Source organism: Simochromis diagramma, unplaced genomic scaffold (genome assembly GCF_900408965.1).
Source record: "Simochromis diagramma unplaced genomic scaffold, fSimDia1.1 OVJJ01000321.1, whole genome shotgun sequence".
Taxonomy (NCBI): Eukaryota; Metazoa; Chordata; class Actinopteri; order Cichliformes; family Cichlidae; genus Simochromis; species Simochromis diagramma.
The window spans coordinates 1,729,708-1,748,698 of NW_024386772.1; the positions used below are offsets into that span (position 1 = coordinate 1,729,708).

The 18,991-nt window shown below is 40.0% G+C and overlaps 1 protein-coding gene and 1 long non-coding RNA gene across 3 annotated transcripts in view; one reads left to right on the forward strand and one right to left on the reverse strand.

Moving 5' to 3' along the window:
- The first annotated feature begins 3,344 nt into the window (after positions 1-3,344).
- LOC120738458 lies at positions 3,345-18,306 on the forward strand. The gene is made up of 4 exons (XR_005696981.1): positions 3,345-3,434; positions 3,581-3,645; positions 4,615-4,661; positions 15,849-18,306. It is a non-coding gene; the product is annotated as an uncharacterized LOC120738458 (long non-coding RNA).
- grin2ca (glutamate receptor, ionotropic, N-methyl D-aspartate 2Ca) overlaps positions 7,348-18,991 on the reverse strand; it is a 71,840-nt gene continuing 60,196 nt past the window's right edge. The window contains exons 7-12 of one of the 2 annotated variants that reach the window (XM_040039567.1): positions 18,179-18,304; positions 15,834-16,063; positions 12,306-12,466; positions 12,001-12,188; positions 9,974-10,206; positions 7,348-9,140 (exon numbers count right to left, since the gene is read on the reverse strand). In XM_040039567.1, the coding sequence (XP_039895501.1) occupies positions 7,518-9,140; positions 9,974-10,206; positions 12,001-12,188; positions 12,306-12,466; positions 15,834-16,063; positions 18,179-18,304 (2,561 nt within the window). In that variant the 3' untranslated portion in view covers positions 7,348-7,517. The remainder of the gene's footprint in view (positions 9,141-9,973; positions 10,207-12,000; positions 12,189-12,305; positions 12,467-15,833; positions 16,064-18,178; positions 18,305-18,991) is intronic. The other variant, XM_040039558.1, reaches the window with a different exon arrangement.

The window sequence follows — 18,991 nt, forward strand, 5'->3', positions numbered from 1 at the left end:
AACTATGCAATTTATGAAAACTATGCAGCCCCTTCAGCAACTGAAGAATTTGAAAGTAAATTAAAACAAAATATAATTTTACATTAAATAAAAAAGTTTTAAACTTAATTAAAATAAAACATGTCTTAAATTAAAATAAGTAAACTGTCATGTTTATTGCTGCCAAAAAAAAGTTAAACACATTTGGACAGTGTCAGGATTCTTGCTCAGAAAAAGGATCAACATGCTCTGAAGTCAGAGCACATTGATCCTTTTTTTGTAACAAAATATCGATTTCTGCTGTCCCTGTATCGATACATTATTAGCAAACAAAATATCACGATACTACACAGTATCAATTTTTTCCCCCCACCCCTACTGTCAATTTAGAATTACTCGTTAATCCAACATAAATGAATCTAACATACATTGTCTGGACTGTGGAGTATGGGCAGCAGAGAGCCATACTGATAAGGGTCACACATTGGACAGTTGAAGTGAAACACAGCACACACTGTGCTGAATTATGTCAAAGTCCATGAATGATGTATGTGGATGATTATTTTGTGGACTGAACACCTGAGTCTTTGTTTCACACAGATATTTAGTTCAAACACAGGTTTTTGTTGTTTAGTATTTTTTTTTAGCATAACTCATTTCAAGTCTTTTTCATTTGACAAGTTTGCAGTGAAACTGTTTTTGTCATGTTAACTATATGATTGTATTTATTAATATAATGTATTCTTGTCACTTGTGTAAATGTTTCACACTTGACTGCTAATGTGAGTAATCAGTGATGATGATAGTGTTCTCTTCCAGGGTGGTAACTCTGAAAACAGCGTTGCTGTTTTAAAATAGTTTTCACCATCTTCAGCAGCTCGCGGGTCAGGACTGCTACAGCGCACGTGAGTGGATATTCTGGACAAAGCGAATTGCTGGTCATATTTTACGTGCATGTGTAGAATCATTTATCAACTGCACTGCAATCAGCCAGCCCTCACATCAATTCCGCAGGTCTCAGAGAGCGGTGCAGAATACATAAACGCCTCATCGCTGCACCATTATATCGCTGTTTGTCTTGGAGCCAAGATGAAAACACACGAGAGCCCGAGGCATGAGACGCAGAGATATGAATTTTGCATCAATATGGGCCACAGACTGCACTCATGGCTTTGACTTTTTCTTTCTACGTTTGAGTAAATCAGAGCGATTAGGGCCAGCGGACTCCTTTACAATGTGCTGACGTGGCACATATGTTAAATCAAGCACTGTGAGCTGTAATATTTCAAACAGTATCAGAAAGACACTCAGTGGGACATAGTGTAGTGTTAGGCTTTTATGTTTGGCTTTGCGATAAAGCTTGTGTTTGGATAGGATTAAGAACTGAGTGTGGCTTTCAGCCCCGCTCAGCAATTGGTGTAAACACTGAAATAATGTCAGGGTGAAAATAAAGTTTGTCTGAAGGCTTTTAACGTGTGTTCGCCAGCAAATCAAACTTCTTTTTTGCAGTATTTTCCTGCAGATTTGGAAAATTTTGTTTTAATGCCCCACACAGTGCGGCAGCTCTCCCCGCAGACCGACAGCGCAGGGGCCCATCCAACTTTATTTCAAATTCTAGTGAAAAGTTGGAAAGATCTGCAGTAACTGATGCACAGTATATCTCTGATATGTCCATTTGATGGATGATACATCCTGAAAAACATAGGACTCTTGGCTGTGAACACTCAGTGTAAACATCGCTTCAATTAAAGCTGAAATAAGCTGATACAGGATATATGTGATGCTGTCAGCTGGTGCGAAATAAGGTGATTTTTCAAACTGTAATGTTTTTTCAAAGCGAAGCATAAGCAGAAAAATGAAATTTAATACAGAGCTGATGTCCGGTTCCTCCATCAAAAGGAAATAGAGACATTCCAGAAACATATTTATTTGTGCATTTTGCTCTATGTGTCACATGTAGTAAAACTCAGATTTGCATTACTCAGCGTTTGATTTTGACTAACACTTTTTAAACCAATAATTCACATATGTGTGTCTGACAAATCAGAAACTACATTTAGAACAATTTCTTTTTTCAATATAAGAGGTCCGACCCCCCTTTCCCTTTGTGTTCACTTCACTCCATTGGTAATATTTTTTTATTTTTTTATTATACCAGCTGTATAATATACCTCAGTAACAATCTCATTTTATTGGGTGCTCTGCTTTTATAGATCTGTTTCCAACAAGTTGTGACATAAAAGGAGAAAGAAGAAAAAATATCAAGAATATGCTTAAACCTTATAGTCAAATAAAATTGTTACAAGACATAGTAGAAAGCAGTAAAACATTTTTTTGTGTTCTCTGTATCTCTTGTATGCTTGTTACTACAAAATGAATAAAAGCAAAACAAGAATAAAATTATAAAATACTTTATTGTTCAGACTTATAGAGCAAAGGTTAATTTAGCTACTTGATTCCACTTCCACTTATAAATTTCACTTCATTACTTAAATCACGCTGCTGTTATTGTGTATATATTTATTTATATTTCTTCATACATTCTTATATAGTTCTATATTGTGTATTTTGTTGTACAGTTATTTTATTTTCAACTTTAATTTATATATTTTATCTTATTCTCCCAGTTAAATTTACCCTTCATTCTAATTTGTGTTGTACAGTTATTTCATTTTTAACCTTAATTTATATTTTATTCCTTCCTAGTTAAATTTACCCTTTTTAATTTTTCATATTTATTTCCTATCTTATTCATAGCCTTTTCCTTTTTTGTTTTCTTTGTTTTCTTTAGGTCACGAGCAGTTGTCCAAGCATTTCACTACATATCGTACTGTGTATGACTGTGTACGTGACAAATAAAATTTGAATTTGAATTTGAAATTAATAATTTTTACTCAGGCAGGAGTCTAAATTGACTATGCTGTTCACAGACAACACTGTGTTCTGTAGCAAGAGTAGGGAGCAGGTGGAGGGGAGCCTGGATAGGTGGAGGTATGCACTGGAGAGAAGAGGAATGAAAGTCAGTCGAAGTGAGACAGAATACGTGTGTGAATGAGAGGAAGACAGGTGGAAGGGTGAACATGCAAGGAGGGCAAGTGGTGAAGGTGGATGAGTTTAAATACCTGTGGTCAACCATCCACAAACACGCCAGCGCACAAGAGAGGTGAAGAAGAGCGTGCAGACGGGGTGGAGTGGGTGGAGATGAGAGTCAGGGGTGATTTGTGACAGAAGGAAAGCAGTGAGAGTGAAAGGGAAGGTTTATTAGATGGTAGTGAGACCTGTGATGGTGCATGTTTTAAACGGAAAAAAGCCAGGAGGCTGAGCTGGAGGTGTTGAGTGAGAAATAAGTGGAGCAGAGAGGCAGCTCGGGATACACAGGTGTGGTTTGGACATGCGCAGAGGAGGGAGAGTGGACATGATGGGCGTGACAGAGTATAGGATAGGGTGAGATGGAGGTAGATGACCCCTAAATGGGTTTATTCACTGCCATGTATTCAAGCCCGATTCTATTAACTATTAAATGTTTTATTTATTTATTTTTTACTAATAATATATTAAATTATTTTGGATTTTTAACTTAGTTTTCACTGTTTTCTGTCAGTAGGAGCAGCGCCCTCTGCTGGTGTCTCCAGACTTGGACCGCGGTTTCTCCTCCTGTTTGCTTCGGTACGTTCGTCTGTGTTAAACTCGTATAAATCCTTTAAATATGAGATTATTTCTGCTGTTAAACGTTGTGTTGTTTGTAATTTTCATGTGACAGTAGCCCTCCAGCGGTCAGTGTAACTCTGTCGGGCACAGGTGATCTCGGCTAGCGTAATTGATTAGCTCTAAGAGCCGAGCTTGCTAGCTAACAGTCAGGCTAAATGATTTCTTCCAATAAATAAATAAATAATAGGGTGGCCAACGTTTTGTGCTTGTTGACTTGTAAAAGCCTATATGACATTTGAATTTCGCCATTCATTAACCACACAGAGAAGGCATCGTTTAAATATGTTAACAATGTTTTTATAAACAAACAGTATTATTAAAGTTCTTCATGATTGGGCCAAGTGTCCTCTTTTTTTGGAAGTCAAAATATGCTCACCCTATAAATAATAAAGAAAGAAGTTCATCCAATAGAAATTTGCTGGGGTTGTATCTGTCACTGAAATAAGGAAAGACTGGTCCATAAATACATACAGTAATAATGTATTTGCACTAGTTTAATTTCAGCTCAGTGTGAGAGTCTTTACTGCCTGTTCTTAGTTTAAAGAGCGTCTAATTTCTCCGCTTTCAAGTCACATATGAAGTCAAATAATATTAATGAAGTTCAGAACATGTTAACATAAACAAGATGCCAGCTTCCTGTTTTTGTTTTGTTTTGTTTTTTTCATTTTACCTTTTTGCTTTTATTCTAATACTGCCGTTTTACCTGTTTACAGTATTTTTATTGGATTACTGTTTCTTATACATGATGCCTGCTGCTAATGCATAGTAAGTTCTGAGCTTGAGGATGGAGAAGTGTTATGGACCAGATGTCATGTATTTATTTTCAATCTTGCATTTTTTTATTTCTTTTCTCATCATTTTTATGTGTTTTCAGGTTCTCTTTTTCATTTTCTTTATTTGCAATTCTTTTACTTCCTGTCTGTGCAGGGTGGAAGAGAAGACTGACAGCTGACACCCAGATGAACATCAGCCAGGTCAGGCCGGCTATCATGTTTACTGTAAATGTCCAGTTGTGTCTTAGTTCCATACTTCTCAGAGTTGTTATTTAATGAAAACGAATGCCTCATAGACACAAACACACAGATCAAATCTTAACCTCCTAAGACCCGAACTCTTCCACGGCATGCATTTTTAATTTCTCTTTGATATTTGGGCTGATTGGGACCTGATGAATGTTAAAAACAAAGAATTACTAATTTTTTTTAAATTTTAATTTTAATTTTTTTTTACCTAGTTTTGGTTTCTGAGAAAAATGAGAACCACTTATGAGGATATTTGATTAAAATTTTGATAGAACAGTAGCAGTATAATGTCCTCGTAAGTGGATATCAGGCCCTTGTAGAGCAAAATTGAATATTTTGGTCTAAATAACCCAAAATGTGATGTCCACATATGTGGACGCCAGGTCCTAGGAGGTTAATTTCTGACTTCTTTAGCAGAATCACATGGAGAATGTGTAGCATTGAACATGGGACACAGTTTGCCTGTCTTCTGTGTTATTTTGCTTCTGGATAAGCCGGTGATGGTTACATGCTGTAATTTGGCTTTAGGCATGTAAATATCAGAAATATTCATTGCTGCTTTGAGTATGGGAACCCTCGGCACGATAAATGTTTACTGCCTCTGCTAACAGGTGAGTTTCTGCCGGGGCTCTGTTTAATTGCTGTTCTGAAGTGCGCCTGCTGACGCTGCTGGCTGTTTTCGTTGCTCTCTGCAGATCTGCTCCTGGCTGATTGTTCTGGTATCTGTTGGCTGAAGCTTTGAGCGTTCATACTGCTGTGTGCGGTGTTTGTTTTAACTCTTTGTAAACTTTTATTCTGCTGGCTGAGCTGCAGTCATTTCCCTTTTGCTTTTTGCTTGGCACATGCAGTTGGTGCTTTGTGAACAACATGGAGTGTGAACACAGGTTATTTGAGCCATCAGTCGGGTTATTTTTTGTTGTGTCAGTTCGCAGGAAAAGCTACCAGGCCAAATTTCATGACAGTTTGTGGAGATGTGCAGCTTATGATTAAATATTGGTGAATTAACACATTAAATATTAGCATAGACATAGATCTGTCCTAATCAACCAATGGATTATTTGGATTGACATCTCCGCAGACAAATTCCTACTCTCGTTTTTTAAAAATGTGGTAATATTTACCATCTCAGCTCAAATGCCTCATTTCCCTCTTACTTACAGTGCTTCTGATTTTTATACTGCCTTTGCTTTTCGTTTTATTTCGAGTGCGGCCTTTCTCTGCGGCTGCAGGGGCAGCTCTCTGTGTTTAGAGATTGGCAGCCAGATACAACAGCAGCACCCTGACTGAGCTGTTTGCACACGACTGTTGTGTGAATGAGTGTTGATCTTATGGTTTGTTACCCAGACGGATGCTGTGAGCTGTGTGAAGGGATGTTCTGTTGTTTGCAACTTTCTCATTTTACATTTTTTTACATCTTTTTACATGTTACTGTAGCTGAAACCAAAACGCCATGGCTTTTGAGCCTACAGTTAATATTTAAACACATCTAAGATCAAGTCAGGACAGATATGGAAGTGAAGTTAACTCTGCTTTGGGCAGTTGTCAGGGCTGTACCTCTTGTACAGCAATATTTTTTGTAGGGATTTTATCATTTGAACAATAATAACAACAATGTTGACTGATATGTGAATGTGAATCAGTTGTTTTATCTACTAAAACATTGACTGAACATTAGAAAATATGAGATTCGGCTTACAGAAAGATATTTCTTAAGCTCTGCAACTCTTTGAACCCTCTGTTGCTCCTTTGGGAATTCAGACTTTTCAGTGACAACATAAAAATACAGATTTTGTTGTTGTAAATGGATAAACATCCCTCTCTTTTCTTTTCCCAGGTGAAATAATTTCCTTGTCTTTCTGTATTAGTTACCATATGTACTGATCTTCAGGGTCATTTAGGAAAAACCGCTTGTTTGATTTGACCAAGTCTTGTTTAAATGTCTGTAGATTATAAGTGATCTGTGGAATAGCAGACCCTAGGCTGCTTCACTGAAAAATGGTTCCACTATACTGTATTTATTCTTTCTGTATGATTCGATGGACTGTGTGCATAATACAACTCAAGTTTAAATGAGAGAACCACTTTCTTTATATGTCCTTTGAATATGAGAGGACACAGATGAAGAGGACAGAGGATGATCCCAAAAGACCCTTGATGGCCTTGTTCTTTATTAAAGGGTAGTGTGACAATGGAAATACATGATACTTTATATGGTTTTCCCTTTTTAAAATCTCAGTCAAATTACATTAATGACCAGTGGAGCAGAAAGTCTCAGAACAACGGTGCGCCCAAGGTCGTGGACTTAGAAATTTTCGGAAGACATGTCAGTGGTTTGATCACAAAATCATATCGATAATTTATCACTCAATCGAAATGGTGGGAAACTGAAGATAATAATTTGTAGGAAATGAGAGCAGAAAATCACAAGTTGTAATCAGATCGAGAGGCTACAGTATATTGTCTCCCAGTATTCGTTCACATAGCAACACAGCATTTAAAAATCGTTTAAATAACAATCAACGGGTTAAATTCTTATGTATTAAATACTTTTCAACATTGCCTTTTTTTAAAATTTGTATTTCAGTTTGGCTTATAAAGTCCCAGCAGTAACTTGTTTTTGAGTGTCTTCTCCTTTTACATATCACTGCCCAAGATATTATTGCACTGATAATTGAGAGTCAATGCTCTCAAATACACTGTTGGTGTAGAGTTTTATTTTTGCTTTAACCAGAGGCTGAGGGGAGAACCTCCAGGCATTCCTTGGGGCTCAGTCACAGAGCCTAATGGAGGACTGTTAAGGATGGTGGTTCAGACCTCAGACTCCAGGCTTGAAACCCTACCCCAGGGCTTTGGCACATAGGGACTGTTGACTCTTCGCGCAACCAACACCTGCCTCCGGTCTCTAGGCCCAGAGCCTGGGTCTTCCCTGTTTCCTGTGCCATCGTAGGCCCCAAACATATTGTTGTGGTAAACCATCTGCCTGTCACTCATACGAGGCAGCATTGCTGCATTGTCTGGGCAGTGGCTTGTACAGGGAAACAAGTGGCACATGTCCTTGGAACTGTTGTAGAACTGGGACGGTCCCTGAGCCAGTGGCCCCACGTACACGGGTAAGTCTGTGTACGAGTTCAGGTAGGTGGAATAGTGTCTGTGCACCACTGTGGAGGAAGAACGGCGCAGGGCGGCTGCGTTCTGCAGAATGGCTTCCCTGTAAGAGGGTAGCCGGGTGGACTCGGAGTACTTGAGCTTTTGCTTGTAGGGGTAGGAGCCCATGTGGGCTGGGTCCAAGTAGGCTGGCTCAGCAGCCAAAGGGTAGCAGGACAGGTTGTGCCCCAGACTGCCATATAGCTTGTGGGGTTTGGGGTTAGCCACTACCACCCGTGGAAACAGGTCAGGCATGTCTCCTCTGGTCGGGGGAGATGTGGATGTCGAAGGCTTTGTTTCATCTACCTGATGGATCCTGTCATTGCCCCATGTGGCTTTGAGGAATGAGGCGCGGCGGTTCAGCTTGTCCTTTCCGAGGAGTGGTATGTCGTCCATGTCGGGTTCCAGGTAGGACTTCATGCAGGAGTTGCAGCTGGTGCTGCCACTAGGGTAGTGTCCTGCGGTGCAAGGCATGGCAGCTGCATTGGAGGCGTGGTTGCTTAGGAGGTGATTTGCTCTCAGCTCGGCGAGGCAGGTTTGAGGTCCATCGTAATCACCTCTTACTCTCGGGTCTGCAGCATCAAACACATAGCTATGGGACCTCCTCCTGCGGCTCACACAGTCAGGGGGGTAGCTGAACTTCCTCCTCAGGGGTGCTCTGTGTTCCATGTAGATATCTGGCATCTGGAAGTCCCTGTAAGTGGCAAAAGGAGAGATGGGGTGACGGGCTTGGTTCTCCACATACAGCCTGCTGCTGGGATGGGGGTTTGACGGTCCGGCAGGAGAAGGATCCCTTATGGCGATGTGAGGGCTGCTGAGACTGGAGATGGGCAGAGTCCTCTCTAAGATGTGCTGACTGCTGCGGGCGGGCAGCGTGTACCGGAGTGGGGTTGGTCGAGTTACCACCCGGGGCTTATCCAGGAGGGTTTGGGATGAAGAATCCCCATAATGAATGGGAAAGGTGGGTGTAATGGCCCTCTGAGGGTACGGAGAATGGTTGTCTGTGATGCTTGAGATGTAGGGCAGGCGTCCGTGAGTCATGTCTGTGGTGGTAACTCTGGGTGGCAGGGCAGCTCGCACATTGTCGGCCCCCCGCCTGCTCCAGTTCTCTATTGTTTTGGTGGCATTATCCAAAGAGTTCTCCACTCTTGCAGAGGACACCATGTCCTTGGCTGTTTTAAGCATCTTTAGCATATTGGCTTGTGTATAGTTAGAAGTGACGTCTGGACTCTGTATGCTCCCGTTGTGGTCAGCGGACTCTACCCCATTGAAGCAGCTGTAGATGCCCTGCGGAGAGGTGGAAAGTTAATATTAATATGTGTAAACTTCATTAGATACCAGAATGACCGGCAATTTCATCAACTGAGTGGGATTAAAAAAAAAAGAGATTTTATTGACATGCTGACCTAGTAAAGTGGAAAAAAATGACAGAAAGCTGTAACTGCAGAAGGAGAGTCGTTATTGTTTTGATGGTTTATGTGCGTGTTGCTGTGATTGAAATGTTGTTTGGACACAGCTTCATCTCAGGAATATAAATGAGCGATTTGCTGATCGTGCACTTACCATATTAGTTTTTCCACTTTTATCCCATCAGCTATATTTTACATCCACATTGCATATCTCTTTGGAATACTTAATCTCATTTTTGACTACACTAGACACACAGATGAAGTTTTTTTTTTTTGTTTTTTTTTTAATGGGGCAATTTAGATTCAGTTTCACCAGCAGCACGACTGCCACTTTATTCCAGTATCCCTGAAGTCCCTTCATTGCTTTAAGCTCACTGTATTTTACAGTCTTGCTTTTATGGATTGCTACCCTTGAACTTTTGTGGTTGTGTTACTCACCTACTGGATTTCCGATGTCTTTTAATGCTCTACTTTGAAGGAGACCTCACAAAGGATACAGCATTTTTTTACAATTGTGAATTTTTGTGCCGTTAGTTTGCGTAAACATGAGCACTGAATCTGTTTGGGTGAATTTTCCTTGTTGGGAACTTATTATTATTATTATTATTATTATTATTATAGATTGTTTTTTAGATTTTACTGACAGCACATGAATGCACTTTTTAAAGCTACGTGGCTGATGAAAGTAACATAAACCACTTGGGTACTTACTCTGCTGATAGCTAGGAGGAAGTCCAAGCGCTCTGATTTGTGGACTGAATGTCGTAGTTTCCAGTAGAGGAGATGTTCCCAAGCAAAAACCAGCAGGCTCAGGCCCATGGCAACAAGCAGCATGTAGAAGACCCCCGCCATATTGTCAATGTCCAGCTTACTGCTCATGACTTCTTTCTTTTCATTACGGCAGATGCCAGTGAGCCAGACGGTCTGCAGCTTTTGTGTGTCACCTGTGAGCGAGGAGCACAGAATACAGGCTTAAGCTCTATTTGCATAACACTAGCAGTATTTTTAGGGAGTAATAGAACACCCTCCAATCTCCTTTGGACATCATTCACATGGGATAATGAAATTCTTTCAGATAATCAGTACCCCAGATAAAACGGAGTAAAGTTGTTGTTTTTTTGCAAATTGAAAAATCCTGGGCAGACAGCGGTTGTTTGTCTAAAACAAGGGGTCTCAAACTGCAGCCCCACAGACCAGGTGGGGGCATGGGTAACATTTACCTGGCTGCAAGAAGGAAATGCACCTCTGTAAATTTAATTCATGCAAAGTCCATATTGAACTAAGCAGAAAACAAGACCAAGGTAGCGTTTCTTTTCAGTTTCAGGATCACCTTTATTATAGTCATTTAGGTTTGTGCAGATGCAGACAACAATCTGAGGGGGCAGACTCAGTGCAAGTAAGGCATTACAAGCCTATTATCCATCTTGCTATGTTATGCGATATCTCCACATGTTGCCGACAACTGCGACTTGGACTTGTCTTGGTGCACGCATGCATGCACACACAAGCCCTTGCACGCACTTCTGCTTCCTTTGGAATAAATGTGCATGTGTGGAATGGCTGCACTGGTGCATCTCAAAATGAGAGAAAACGCAAGGATGGTTTCATTTTTAAATTAGAGCTTAACAGCCTCTACTACATACTACGTATGTATGCAGAGGTCATGGCGGACACTAGAGGAGAACCAGGTGAGATTTTTCCCATATGAAAAAACACTGGAGGACTCAGAACGACCTTAAATAATTAAATAATTAATTAATTACAAAAAAGATCCAGGCAACTGATCAAATGATAACTTTCAACTTATTCTCACTAATTACAGTGTCTAAATCATGCTTTTTTTTTGTGCTGTATAAATGACTCTCTCCAACTGCTGCAGCGTCTCTCGTAATGTTGGATAAGGGAAGTGCTCTCTGGTGTGTGTATTTCAGCTGTAGTGCTCTGTTTGTTTTGTTCGATCAGTACAGTATGCATTACAGAGGGTGGAAAGTGCTACCTTAACAAGTGAACTTTAACCCCCAGCCCCTGTATGTCCTGCACCGATGCCATTGGTTATTTGGGATTTCTCAGGGGGACGATACGATGATCCAGTGATGGAGACCATCGCCCAGCCTTATGGCTATTATTGCAAAGAAAGCTTTCACATCGCTGGCTCTAGCAAACATGTTAGCAGCGATATCAGTAAAAATAAAGCTACAAATCAAAAGAAACATAAACCACCATCCGGATCATCTGAAAACATTTGTTGGCAACACCAACAGTGTTGGCTCAGTCATTTGTTTGCTTCCTAAACTGCCTCCACAAAAACTGTGAGATCTTTATGTTTACGACAGCTGTTGTCTTCCTCTTCTTCCCTCTAGAATAAAAATCTTCCTGCCTAAATCGTGTGCCTTTGCTGCTGATCTGAGCAGTGATAAGTCTGACAGTGTGCTTTATTATCCAAATGTTTACCTACTGCATATTCTGCCAAAGGTTATGGGGATTTTGCCCGAGGCTTTGCAATATTTTGCCTAAGGACCTAATGAATCACATTTGATCTTATCTCATGAAAGTTTCTTTATTGCTTTTATGATCTTTCATTCTCTCATTCAGATACATTTTACTGTAATAATATTGTGTGGCCCTTTTATTACAACAGTATAGGTTTTGCTTTCAATCATTAGAATTTTTTCTTATTCAGCTTTGTGGGAATACTGCAAATACAAATATTAAAGCAATCTATTAAATGCAGAATTTACCATCAGCCAGGAACTGGAGCAGGGCCAGGTCGATGGGTCGTTTCCAGCGTGAATCCTTCTGGAGTGCAATGCCATAACCAGTGGTAGCAAACACTTTGCCACTGCCAATTGTCACCAGCTTACAGCCTTCATCTTTGCCAGCCATGTAATTCAACACAGCAGCGTCATAGATAAAAGCATCCAGTTTCCTAGCAGGGTAAAGAAAAGGATTTTTACTCAAATGGCCATCGTGTAATTGTCTGGCTCTTCTTTCAGTCACACGTCTGCTGTGAGGAGACTTTTTACGATTCCTGGCAGACACTTACCCTGTTTTGAGGCTGTTAAGGGCATCCTCCACTCCCTTCTGGTTGTATTTGACCATGTGGGCATGCATCTCGGGATAGTTACTCCTTATGTTGCGCTCTGTGCTGCCATTTGGGACGGTACCAAAGCGGAATGGAGGATACTGCTCCTGCGGCTTTTGAAACTGGAAGTAGAATAACAATTTTTAATGACAAAAATAATGCTGTTGATCGAATAAGTGTCTCAGGAGAGACGATGGCATATAGACATAGATTATTCAATCACTCTGATGTTTTATGAGGAAGCACTTTTCCTCATGTGAAAGAGAAATAAGAACAAGAAGGCTCAAGGAAAAACTGAAATGTGATGATTACAATTTCCATTAAAAAAAACTTGATATTTGGATCCAATATTGTCTGTTTTCAGACAAAATAATTCACAGCATGCCGAAGTTTTTTTGTTTGTTTGTTTTGTTTTGTTTTTTCATTGAAGGAAGTCTTTCTAAATTGAATACAACTAAACAATACAACTAAGCTCCACAATGCTGGTTGGTGGCTTCTGTATTGTGGTGTTTAGCGTCTAGATGTAGCTCTTGTAGGCTGTTCTGTTGGAGCTGATTGTGTCTGATTACAAGCTGAACATCCGGTTACTTTGTATAAAATTTGTGCATCTCAGAAAGACAGAGCGCTCGTGAACAGACTGAGATTAAACACAAATCGTCAGCTGTTAAAATAAAGAAACCGAAGTAGCAGAGTACAGGTTACAGTGTTGGCATTATGAGGAACACCAGTGCAGTCTCCACCCGTAACGTATCCCGTCTTCATATTTAGAAATGAAATATCAATATTGTGACAAAATGCACAGAGATTGATATGTAAATAAATTATATTTGTTTGTACAGTTATGCGTTTCGTCACCTCGTTGCTCAAAAAACAAAGTTATTAATTTAACCAGTCCCGTTATCTGTTTTTTAATTTTCTCTAGGATTCATAATAATATAATCATTGTGATTTGTTTTTTCAAATTCTACTATGACTGTCTAATCATATTACAGTGAAAATCTGATAATGTGACAGATAATATGAGAAAACAGAGAAATGACATTTGCTGCAGTCTGCATGGCAGAAGCTAACACTTCTGGAGGAAATCACATCAGCTGCAGCACAGGCTGCTGACATCAGCCCAGGATCAGCGTTATTAATGGTCAGTCGGGGCCCTGTGGTACGAAGCAAGTACAACATACCCAGGATATCATTTCACCTCACTTACTCCAACACTGGCAATCAGGGTAAGCAGTCACACAAAGGTGGTTATCAACTCAATAAATCAACCCAGGGCTTTCAATCATGTCCTCATGACTGAGATGTCATTGGCATCATCTGACCACAAATAAGACTCCCCCAAAGGAACATGAAACTATATTATCTTAAAAATAAGAGGCTACACTGACTATACAGACTGAAACCAACACAGCTGCTACAGAAAAACCGCCTGTATGAGTGACTGAAAGTCAGTGTGCAGTAGTGTAGTATCGCCTATCTGAAGCCAAGATGAAAAGGGCTGAACTATTAATGCTAGTATTAGCGCTCTGTCATTAAGGCACCAATTAATTATTTTATTTTATTAAATTTTAGATGTGCGGAAGATTTTTAGTTTTCATTTTTTTCATCTGCAGAATGATCAACAAAATCCAACCAAGGATGTCAAACATACGGCCCAGGGGCCAGAATCTGCCCAGCAACGGAAAAGCATTTTGGCCCACTAGAGGTTTTTTCACTAATAAAGACTTCCCACATGGTCATTCTTGGTACACTGAAGTAATTAAGTAATAGAAAAACATTTAAATGACAGAAAAGTTCTCGTCTGCTATAAAAACATTTGGATCTACAGTAAAAAAAAAACAAACCAAAAAACAGTGCTAGGCTGTGAGCTAACCGATGTTTTTCTGTAATTTTACACATTTATTTCTTACAGTTTAAGCCCAAAGAGTCGCGCTGATAGATTTCTTTCATTTACTGAAGCAACATTTATTTACCTTGGAGAAAAACTGAGACGTTCTGTTGAAATCGCAAGTGTAGTTGAACTCCTTTACACTGACAGACGGGAGCTTCAGGGGAGTGGGCCGTATGTAGTCCACGGGGTAAAATGTGTTGGACATGCCTGGCTTAGACAGCGTGGAAATTTGATAAGGTCCGCAGGTACAAATGGACGTCCTGCTTTAGGGTTTTATATTAAGGAGCATAAACAATAAAATTGTTGTGAAATTGTTTGCAGCCAACAGAAGAAATGTAAAGGACTAAAGCTGCAAATAAGAATCTTTAGACCCTCCTGGTAGCCACACAGAGGTCCCAGGGATCTTCCAGGGTGACGCTATTGTCTCAAGAACTGATTGGTCAGTAGGTGCTGATCTGATACCTGTTGATCTTTACAATTCAAGCCATCAGACATGAACTTCTGAACATCTGCATTGTCCAAAAGTCAAAAATGAACAAATATACGACACAGTATTCCTGATGTTTATCAGTATCAGACTGATTCAGACCCTGAATCCACCTGGATGAAGATTTTGCAGAAAGCCATCAGAATAATGAATATTTTTCACCATCAACTCTGAAGAAAAAGCATGGCATGAACTGTGGTTTTGGAGAATTATTACACCCCTACTTTAAAGGTTAGAGATGCAGTGCCAAAAGAAGTTCGGGGTAGCGACGTGTTACCGACTTCCGACTTGCAAAAAGTTGTTGTGTAAGTGAAGTGCCTTTTCTGGACAAACGAGGTAATCATCTCCCTCAACACTGCAGTGTCTTGAAAGTAGCTGAGCTTGTCTCTATCACTCTCCTCTGATACAAGGTCACGTTCTGTGGTGTCTTCTTGTACCTCATTTACATTTACTTAACCTAAGGGGTTCGGCACAGCTGGACCAACAGCAGTTGAGCGCTCACTTCCCACCATGCTGCCATGCAGAATTCCCTTTAATAATCTATGGGCTCACTGTCAGACTGATTCTGTTTCCTTCGCTGCATGGCAGAGTTAATGTATGATGAAACTGGAATTGTAAATGACTTTGCTAGACTCGTAATGAGCGGCGGACTGCTTGGTCTTTTCCTCAAATGCCTCTTTAATCCCTTCAGTTGCCTGCAAGCAAAAAGTCTGCAAATCATTTTTTGTGCTGATGGTTTAACATGGATTTCCTCGTCAATATTCCTATAAAACACATCCCCGGGCCAGACAAATATGCATAAGATAATACCAGAAAAATATAATCGCCGTCTACCCAGAAAATCCACTTGTGTATTATGTTTCACAGGCTTTCCGTTGACATCACCTTCCAAAGAGTCTGGCTGTGTAATTCAATTTCCCCACTTACTGTGTGAACCCTTTAGTGTTTTGCAGGGAAAGTGGAAAGTCACAGCTATGACATTGGCATTTCTGGATGTTTACACTTCATAGCTCTGCCACATGTTGTTTGCACTCCTAAAATAGAGCACTTTCCTAAGCTGTACACTAAACACAGCAACACGCTCAGGACGGTCAATGACAGAGGTCTGTACCTTTTTGTCACTCAGTCCGGACACTGTGTCGATGTACTGCTCCTGGATCATGAAGGCTGCCAGGTTGGCTGTGTAGGAAGCCAGGAAGATGACGGCAAAGAAAGCCCAGACCAGGACCATGATCTTGCTAGTGGTACCCTTTGGATTCTCAACAGGGACAGAGTTATTGAAGACAATTCCCCACAGCAGCCACACAGACTTCCCGATGGTAAAGGTGGGACCTCCGGGATCTAGAAAGGATGAAGTAAAGAGGGGACGATTTAGTACCGACCAAGACGATGACCCAAGTATCTGTGAAATCTAACACGTTTAAAATATTTATTTGTTAATTAATATCTTGACGTGTTTTTTGGTAACATATTAGTGATAGAGAAAACTTTAGGGATGAACAAACATAGTTATACTTATTGTTCAGTCTTTCACTTCTGATGATAATTGAGTTTTTCCCCTAATGGCTCAATCACAGTAAACTAGAAATAGGAAGGCAACATCCTTGAGAATTGGTAGTTGCCTAGTAGTTTGGTGATTGCACAGCTTGGCTGGTGGGAGGCAACCAGTCTCCAAACGGTTACTGTACAAATTAGATCGACTGCAGTCACTCTGAGATGGACCGGTGAAGATTTGTGGATTATCTCAGTCAGTTTGCGCCATCTGTGATGTGACTCTTTGCAATTTGAGAACACACCGGCTGCAACTGGTATTTGATTAGATAAGTATATACAAAAGAACGTTGTCCAAGTTTGCCTATGTCAGCTTTCATTTAACTCTTTATTACCCAAATATTACTGACTGGACTTGAGTTATTGGTGTAGTATTTCAGTCTAAATCAAACTGACTTATGCAGCAATAATATGTAACTGAATGTGCTGATGGTCACAAAGACACCAGTTGGGTAAATCTCAAGTTACATGTCAAAAAGAACATGATTGGTGTTTTATTATTTATTGTTATTGTTTTATTGTTTATATTGTTACCTTTGTGACATCATATATGTCGTACTTTATAGAATATATAAAAATAAAGACTGCTGTAATAAAGATTAAATGGGTTTAACCCATATGTCCTTCATCCATTATAGAATACTTCATAGACCCACATGGCTCTGAGACGCTGCAGTTTAATCTCAATCTACCAGGCATCGATCCAACATGTGGCCACTGTAAACAGGATTGGATATGAAACCTTTAACAAGTCAGGTCTGCCATGTTTTAAATCAGTTTTTAAAATTACATTAAAATGGTATTTTGCTGCTGAATACTGGAAAAAAGTTTGTTTGCTAGTTTAAAATGGAAAATGTATATCTTGATCAATATTTTCTGCATGGATTAAATTCCGCTTTAAACTTTCCGAGAATGTTTGCGAATTCAGAAAAAATAAAAATGTAAAATGGTTTTGTGGGTGCAAAGATTTTAAGAAGATTTTCATGGATACAAATAACCAAAGTCCAAAATGACCCTCACTGAGCCCTAAATGCAGGTTCATTTTCCATTAGAGAAAAGCTCATTACGGTACCCAACACAGTATTTGGTAAATGTTGCTACCAATATATCATTTAATTTAAACAAAAGATGATTTTTTTTCTATCCCCTGGCAAACATTCACCTTAAAGAAGAAATGAATCCTTGACAACTAAGAGTCTGAGGCTTTTAGCCGGATTAAATCATTATTCATCTCATGAGTTTACAAAACCTTTTAATTATATTTAATGGCAAAACACACCAATTACTGCAATATCTTTTCATTGCTTTAGATGACGGTTTGCAGTAGCCACCACAGAAGGACCGGCCAAAACAGATTGAGTAGCTCATTCCTGAACGAGGGGCTACCACTGCGGCAGGGACGTGGTTCGGTTATGAAAAGTATGCAAATTATGCAGCAAACCAATCCACCTCAGACACATCAAACCTCCTCTGCTACGTACACAATAATCACGTAAAAGAGTGTGGAGAGAGTTCATTGATGGGAAGTAAAAAGAACCGTCAGGTGCTCAAAATAAACCTTAGACTCAAACGTTAGAACAGGCTTTTCCCTGCAAGGCACCATCTAATGAAGACCCACGAAGATCATAGCGGCCATTACAACGTATCTCTATCAATATAATGTTTTGTGCATCGGTCAAAACACTCGACTTGAGGTACACAACGCGCAGCGTAAAACAAGCTGCCTCACAACGAGTGTCGGGTCAAAGTCTTGGAGGAAATTGGAGGAAAATTGCACTATTTTAATAGATCATGAGCCCCAATTAGCAGGTATCTGTGTCCTTGTAATGCTTGCATGAAGTTTCTGTTTGGTTAATTGTTCGAGGGCTGAGGCGCTGATGGACTGGACCGGGTTAGGAGACTCACCTTTGGCACTGACCAGGCTGCGGTTATACCCAACTGGACTGCAGTATTCAAAGACAAAGACTGTGATGGCCACAACTGTGAGACACATGACGAACATCATCACCCACACGGCTGGACTGTAGGGTTCTGCGGGGACAGAGAGCACAGCCAATCGAGTGCACATGTTTGCAGATATATGCAAATATGAGTGTTTTATAGATGTTCAGGTACTTTACGTCTGTAGACCACGAGGTCACACTACAATAAACTGATAATTCGTAATGTGTCAATATTTGCAAAAGACATAGATGGTATACTTTATTGCTATCATTTGAAGTTCTGTTACTTTACGCTTTTCTTCAGTGAAGCTGTGACTAATAACATTACTACAGTGTGTCGGTTGGTGGTGCTGCCATCTGCCACAGGTCCACTGACCGTGGATCCAAACCTCGCACGGCCCCACTTCAAAGAGACTTGAAATATCCCCAGCCGTGCGAAATCATTTTACCCAGTACAAAGGTAATTATTGCAAACATCAATAAAATAGGTAGAAAAGTTTCAAAAGGTTTCCTGTGAAACTGCAGCAGCTCCTGACTGAGAAACCAAAACCTTGTAATGTTTTATTTTTGCATTTTTATATAACGATAAAGTGACTTTAAATGAAAGCGGTTGTGATGCCTCACATATTGCATGTCAGCCTAAAAAAGTCGAGATATGAGTTTATTTTATTATATTTATTATTATTTTATTATATTATCTTTATTTTCGCGTGTTTTCCGGCCTTTTGCACAGTGATGCTTTGATGTTAGTTAAAATGCTTCTAGGAAACATTCC